The 8,006-nt window shown below is 41.1% G+C and overlaps 1 protein-coding gene across 1 annotated transcript; it reads left to right on the top strand.

Annotated features, from left to right (window-relative positions):
• Positions 1–445: 445 nt before the first annotated feature.
• On the top strand, positions 446–6,216 carry LOC139443524 (lysoplasmalogenase TMEM86A-like). The gene is made up of 2 exons (XM_071224511.1): positions 446–515; positions 5,400–6,216. Exons 1-2 carry the CDS (start codon positions 502–504, stop codon positions 6,112–6,114), a joined length of 729 nt encoding a protein of 242 aa, XP_071080612.1. The 5' UTR covers positions 446–501; the 3' UTR covers positions 6,115–6,216.
• Positions 6,217–8,006: the final 1,790 nt, after the last annotated feature.

Raw genomic sequence — 8,006 nt, 5'->3', positions numbered from 1 at the left:
TACAACTCTGTACAGCATTGCGGCACACCACCCGGTGCCACTTTTTAAGGGTGTGTGGTGGCTTAGTTTTTACACCGTTTATCGCAGTGTTATATTTTAAAGCCGAGTGCACCTAGGACATATTGACTAAAATTGTAAACCCAACCACATATTAAATTTTCTTCTCTGTAATTATTTTTTTTACAGAAAATAGGATGTTCTGAAACCGAAAAAGGAAATAAATTGTGCCTCTAAACATGACCTTTGAGCTGAGTCCGTGTCCAGCTTAATATTTGGATATAAATGAGCCGACATTTCACTGCCTCAGTACAGGTCAGCATACCAGTTATAGTGATCTTCCGTTACACAAGACGTCCAGAGGCCACAATTAGTACATGTTAAGGTAGATATTTATCTGCAAACACCGGGTCATTGACGGGTCGCTGTGACGAGTTTACGCGCTAAAAATAGATCCAGGCCAGTTGTAGTCGGGAGTGAGACGGGCGTCGCATTACTGGAAACATGTTCTCCCTAAAGTGAGTGTTGTTTATATTGTCTAAACTATTTTACTTGATATATTGATTGGTAGACATACATAATGATTTTTGCTCATGGCAGGAAGGTTAATAACGAAAACGATTAGAAAACAAGGGTTGACAGATGTGTGATGCGATATGACAGCTGTTCGTTCTCACTGGCATAGTGTGTACATAGAGTTAACACGTGGCTGTTTCCTAGTCAGCTGGCCTGCTTATTTCGTAGTATAGTTAGTTTCTCTCGGCTACTTTCACACATATCGATTTTCATTGTAACCTATAGCTGCATGTGTGACCTACATTCATCACGTATTTTCACCCAGCGTTTAACAAAGGAACTCATCTGTCAAACTGATTGACACGACCATTATAACCTCACCTACAAAAAGAATGAGAAATATAAATACTCATACATACATTTGTTTTAACAGGCGTACGGTATTTTGAACACTAACAGTCCCACTGTAGGATACGGAGAAGGAAAATACCCGTGTCCCATATGCTTTATAGGCAAAGGCGAGTGAATGTTGTTTTCTGCCGCATTCAGTAATACTTCATCTAAATAACGGCGGCCTGGCAATGGTCGAGTCTGGACCAGACAAACCAGTGATCGAAGTCACGAGCAATGATTCACACCATAGGTCACGATGACATAAAATCAAACAGTCTGACCACCGTTCCCCAGTTTAGTTTAGTTTAGTTTAGTTTAGTTTAGTTTAGTCTAGTCTAGTTTAGTTTAGTTAGTCTAGTTTAGTCTAGTTTAGTCTAGTCTAGTTAGTCTAGTTTAGTCTAGTCTAGTCTAGTCTAGTTTAACTTAAATTGTAACCAAACATGTTGCAGTAAATGTATTTCTTAACTTATGCGGCTTGTCAAATACAGCCCAAACAGAAGCAACAATTTCAACATGTGTAGAACATGTTTAATCATGTTGATCAAACCTTGATATCATCAACAACTAATGCAGCAAGCAAACACAACAATATCGAACCAACTAATGTAGGACATTTTCAAACTTGTAGCAAGCGAGCTGTTTATTTAATTGTTGTAACGATTTCAGTATGTAAGCACTTAATTTTTTTGCTACGTAATTGATGCTAAACTGACATTGTATTGCGAACCTACCCTTAACCAGAATATCGACAGGGGACAACGTCGTGAACGTGGACTGGGTGGTACTGAATGTGAACAGTACTAGAAATGAAAACACCAACTGCAGCTGGCTGCACTGGTGTGTCATCGTACCCAAATTGGATAAATGTTCACGTTGTTGTTCACTGGTTTGTGTACGCCAAAATGATGATATTCACAGGCGCACTACATGTCCCTCTGCAGCTTCTGAAACCACTAGGTCAATCATGGATATCGGGCATTTGTTGTAATTCAATAGTACGAATAATGATATATACAATTACAGGTTACAAAATGCAGTGTTAAGGCACTACAGTTATACCGCGCTGAATGTAACATTTGAAACCTCAAACTGCACTTTCTGTTCAAAATTCAATTTATCGGTTACATGTATACGGGCAACCTAGCTCTACATTAAAAATAGTATATATATATATATCTTTTACGTTTTGTTTACACATCGGTATATACAGTATTTCAGTTATATCAGGGCGTGTCAGTGTTATTTGGGGGCAAGGCCCACAGTGAGGCAGACATTAGATGCTAACCCATGAGCACGGAGATGCTGCTGACAAAACAAGGATCATCATCATCATCATTCGAATATGAAACCAACTCGACACGACTCGAAAATAAGCACTCGATCCTCATCGACTTATATAAAATTGTTTAAAGCATGTATCATACGGTCCAGCCAGTTCATGTCAACAGCGTAGCTACCATGTTGAGTGTTGATTTTGTCGTATGCAAATATGAATTAGTTCGTGCATATTTATTAAAGAAGCCCCTTTGACTATTGGGAAAATGCATTTTGGGTTTGATAAATTAAGGGAATTTGCTCAGAGCGGCGACAAAGCACAGGCCGATGGGGTAATCGTTGCCCAGGGATTGCTCATGTTCCGTCATTTCAATTTCTGGAATCTAAATCCAGCGTACACAGAGAACATGCACTACGTCACTGGGATCCAGGCGGTCACGTTGGCAGCTTCAGCACCTCTGCCACCAATAAGAGACTCGTACAAACCAAACAGGCGGGTCCTGACTCATCCATCGCATGCACACCATTTTACACCAACCCCAACCACCCCCACCCCCTGACCCAACCCCGCTTTGCAGCGTATTCGACTGAAGCAACTATATCAATATAATTTAAAAGTATGATAGTATATTTTAATTTTGTAAACTCATTAAAGTGAATGGTCTAGTGGATAGAGCGCCTGCATGGTTGATGGTTCGTTACTGGGACGCGTCATACTAAAGGACGTCATAGTATGGTACTTGTTAAAGGGATAACACAAGAACTTGTCGGCTCGGAATCTTGAACGTGACGTTAGACTCCATTTCACCTCACCATTGACAACAGAGCGGTAGGTCACATTCGTAAACCGAAATATGAGACAAGAGCTAGATTGATGTGTCGTTATGGTGTCTTAATAGGTGACGCGGTCATATAAATGTACATTTGTTATAAGTTCAGGAACTAACGGTATTCATATGACCTCTAGATATTACTTCACCTATATCTTGACAGCATATTTAGATTTACTGACATCGAATACAGGATATTTGTCTTTTCTTGTCTAATTACATGTGTATCTCATTGGGTGAACCTGATATGAGTGGCGCACTCGCGAGTGCAAATGTCACTTACAGGTCACTTAATACGTGACTGAATATAACGATACTGATATTACGATATTACGATACTGATATTACGATATTACGATGTTACGGTACTGATTTATTTGAGTGAGTGAGTGAGTTGGGTTAACGTTGCTTTGAACAGCATTCCAGTAAAATCAGCGCGTGTCAGTTTGATGTTGGAAAAAATAGAACATAATCTGGGCATACCGGGATTCGGACCTTCGATCATATTTGTGTTTCTGGCGTGCCCAAGGGACGCAATTCTGCACAGCGAATTGCGGCCCGTCAGAGCCAATCATACCCCCACATTAGCTTAAAATGTATCCTGGAAAGATGTTCAGGGATGTTCAGATGATATTGTTTACTTAGTTACAGCATGAATACCTACCCTTATACATTTTCGCTATCGAACTCGTACACTATGCACACAACTGTGTTTCCGACCTCAGGGATTTTTTAGAAGGAAAACACGAAGATGGATTGTTTAGGTCGTAACCATAGTCACCACCACATTGCTCTCCTGCATCATTAACTTGAGGTGTGCCCGTTCACTTACGGGCGTAATTGATTCTCGTGAGATAAATAACATCAGACGAAGCCTTCTTCTTATCCGAACTTGCTTGTAGCTAACCTGTCTGCGGTTTATTTTATTCTACTCTCTTTGTTTGTTTGTTGTTTGTTGTTTTACGCCGAACTCAGCAATATTCAAGCTATATAACGACGGCCTGTAAACAAACCACACAATCAAGTGCTTGACCAGAACATACAGTTATGTTTGTTTGTTTGTTGTTTAACGTCTTTATTAATCGAGTCTGGATCAGACAATCCAGTGATTGACATCATGAGCATCGATCCACGCAACTGGAATACGAAGACATGCATCAACCAAGTCAGCGAGCCTGACCACCCGATCCCGTTAGTCGCCTCTTTCAAGCCTTTTACAGCAAGAATGGGTTGCTGACGACTTATTCTAACCCGGATCGTCACGGATCTTGTAATCTTATACTTCATGTGACCTTCAGCTAGACCGCCGCGCGAAAGAAAGCACACAACCCTGTTTGATGGTGGCTAAAAATGAAACAAACAAGAAATATTTATTATATTGTGCTTTATGTTTTGGTACGGGTATCAAAGTTGTGTTTTGACTGTTTTCAACCTGGTAATGTTTGTGTTTTCTTTCCTTACACAGTAGTTTAGTTTGTCATAAAAAGAGCTAAATATGTTTAATCACTGACCAGACGGGCGCATGCATTGTCGTTTACCCAAATGACTATTTTGACGTGTACGCAGCCGACGTTTTTCAAGGGTATTCCAGGAATAGACTGCATTTCATCAACCACCAGAATGACACGAAATTGACTTCATGCAATGCCGTTAACCCAACGTTTTTTTACGTATACGCCGGTGACGTTTTTGACGTGCGCACTAACTCAGGACCGAGCCTGACTGCTCTACACCTACCCCAAGAATATAGATCCGGCGGATAAAATTCCATGTAGTTACCTTTTTGGCTGCATGTACATGTGACAACGCTGTAACACAGCGTCAGAACCACCCACTTTGTATTGAAACGGTCTGTTTTAAGGACCACGTATACCTAGAATTGTTGCGAGGAATTAACTCCGGGATCTCCACGCCTTCAGGTTCTCGGGCAAACAGCAGGAATCACCCAACTCGCCATTCTCGTATCTATGCCTTAGACCCTCTGTCCACGGTTGAAAGCAAGTCAATACCCGTCTGTTCAGTTTGGAATCTTTACAAATGCCTTACCACATGTTGGTCATATTATGCAGGTTTTGATGTGCTGGTTTGCTTTGTTAGTTGTTCTAGGCTGGTCAGTCGTGTCTAGAACTGGTCAGCCGGGTCTAGAATGTCAATAGCCTCATCTGATAAGTGCCTACCAGCTCGTTTGACCGGTTGTTACAGCTTGTATCTTGCAGCGTTACGTATTATTATACAAGTTCGAAAACTATGTAGCATTTACTGACTCGGCAATGTTAGATATAAAGTATATTTGATATTTGAATTTGATAAAAACTTGAAGAGAAATATTAGTAATTTTGCCACTGTTATAGTACCTGTATTTATTAGTGTGTCCTTTTGTCTTTACAGGGAAGTGTTTGCGCGGGCCTCCGACCTTCTGCTTGTTCCCTTCTATCTCTCAGCGTCCATCTTCTTCGTCGTCTTCCAACCATTTGTTGACCTGCCTGAGGAATCCGTCGTGGCCGCCTTCTTCAAAGCACTTCCGGTTCTGTGTCTAGCCGGCTTCGTGTACAAGAAACACCTGCACCCAAACGGAACTGACGACCACTACATCCCTTCAGTGCTCATTGGTCTGCTGGTGTCGAGTTTAGGCGACGTGTTCATGCTGTTTCGTTCGTCACTTCTTCCTCTTGGTGTTTTCGTCTTCTCCATAGCGCATTTCATGTACATTGTTGGCCTGAGCGGGAAGCAAGACTCGGACAACCGGAAGTCCGTGTACCTCTTTGTAAACCTCCTCGTTGTAATGTGTCTTGGCTACCACGAATCAATTGACTCTATTTTTACGAAGTTATCCCTTGTTGGATATTTTGCTCTGCTTATGACCGTTGGAGCAATGACGTCATGTCGCTACGAGAAGGAGAGATCTGTTTCTGCTTTGTGGGGAATAGTAGGCGCTGCCTTGTTCATCCTATCAGATACTCTCATTGTTATCGATACATATTCCCTTGGTGGGGGATCCCTTGAGTGTCTCGTGATGATCCTCTACTATGGCGCTCAGCTTAGCTTTGCCATCAGCACTGTCACCGAAATCTCACCCGAAGACAAGGATACGAAAGAGAAATAATTTATGGTTATACAACTTGTTTACCCGGTAGGATTCACTAGATCTGAGAGATGATAATTCTTCAGTTTGTTTAAAATATCAAGATTAAAGAATAAAGCACGATTGTGAACTCTTGACTATGTATTAATTTCACCCACGAAAAGTCAACATAATGTAAATTTAATTTTTTAAATGTGTTTGATAATATTTATCCAAGTTTTGATTGAGGAGACGGAAGCATCGGAAACACTTTTTTTGTGTTATCAGATTTCAAACGTCAATCTTACCGAATCAGCATGAATATGTGCATTTGAGCGAGTGAACGGTGTGTAGCACTGCGGCCCGCAATATTGAAGGTAAGTCACGGCGGCCTGTAAGTAATGAAATCTCTGGACCGGACAAATTTATGCCTGAACGGTTCATCAAATCAGAGGACAGTTTTGGTCGTGTTACGAGGAACCAAGGTTCTTCCGCCAAACTGAGTTGATCCACGTGGCATTTTTTCCTGTAAAATCGGCTTTAATTTCCAGATTAACGAATCGCAAGCACAAAGTTATAACGAGATAAACACGTTGGTCTTGGGTTTAACCTCGAATCAATTGTTTGATAAGCATTACACAGAAGTTGATATATGACAAAGGAGACACATTTTATGTAATCTTAAGTCGAAAGGCTTTAACCTTAGACGTTTGGTAACATTGATGTCCACTTTCACGAAACAATCTCAACTGAGGTTGTTAACCTTAAGTTACGATCGAAACCTTACGCTGATTCGCTTGGTCGAATATGACTATATATTGTCTTGCACCTCGGATGTATGCAACTCAAGAATTCTTCATATCTTTAAGTGGCCATCTGGATATATGAGATTCCACGTAAGCGGACCTGCTTCCGTATAAGGATTAGAACATCAACTGGTTCTTTATTTACAACGAGGGCGGCGTTTCGGTAGCAAGGAATAATGAACATGGTACAGACAGGTTGTTTTGTGGAATGGGGCCCTGGGCTCCGTTTCACAAAGCAATCTCAGCGCTACGCCTAGCTAACGTGTATGTTACGATCGTCGTATAACTAAAATCACCCTTGCAGAACATTACTGTCACAATCAGATAGTTTGTTCTTTCGAATTTGTGAGGGCCGGGGAGATTTGTCATCTTTTGATGACTCTTTTAAAATAATGTTATAACCTATCATGTCAAACTAAAAAGGTCATTTACGTCATTGAATGTAGATTGTGGATTGATTTATGTGGGAAATTATCGACACGAGTCAGCCAGAAAAGATCTGGCATCAACAGAAATGTTTTCACTCTTGTCTACCAAAGTTTCAGCTGTCATCTGGCTGCCCAACATGAAAAGTATGTAGTTGGTCCCACTAGCAAATAACATAACCATTATATGCAAGCACCACTGCATTAATTGTTTGATGAAAGAACTTGGTATAAATGACATATCAAATAGTGCCACATATACTCTTCCAAAAAAGAAAAAGAAAAAGGATATTTTGGCCAAAGCAAAATTAGCGGACCAAGATGTGCAAAATGAAGAGGTTTACTGTGTTATAGTGTCAGTGACAAATTTCCCGGATCCAAATGATCACAACAAGGACATGCAAACCATTAGTCGGGAAACTCGTACGAATCGGGAAAAAACGCACCTAGTGCATTAACGAAACGGCCATGGAGCTGCACGTACTGCACGTGCAGCAGCACTACGAGTGGTATTAAAGTGCAGAGGTTTTGATTGCCTGGCATCTGCGTCAATCGAACAGTGACAGTTCATCAACATGCCAAGCTTAACAGAAGTGCAAAGAAACAACGTCATGGGCCGCTTGCAGGCAGGGGAATCCCGATCAGCTGAAGCCAGGGTTTTCAATGTAGCGCCTAGCACCATCACATGGCTATGGGATCTATT

Source organism: Haliotis cracherodii, unplaced genomic scaffold (assembly GCF_022045235.1).
Source record: "Haliotis cracherodii isolate W230 unplaced genomic scaffold, xgHalCrac1.p SCAF_5, whole genome shotgun sequence".
Taxonomy (NCBI): domain Eukaryota; kingdom Metazoa; phylum Mollusca; class Gastropoda; order Lepetellida; family Haliotidae; genus Haliotis; species Haliotis cracherodii.
Note: the sequence above shows the minus strand (reverse complement) of the source record. Positions and strands in the feature narration are given on the sequence as shown.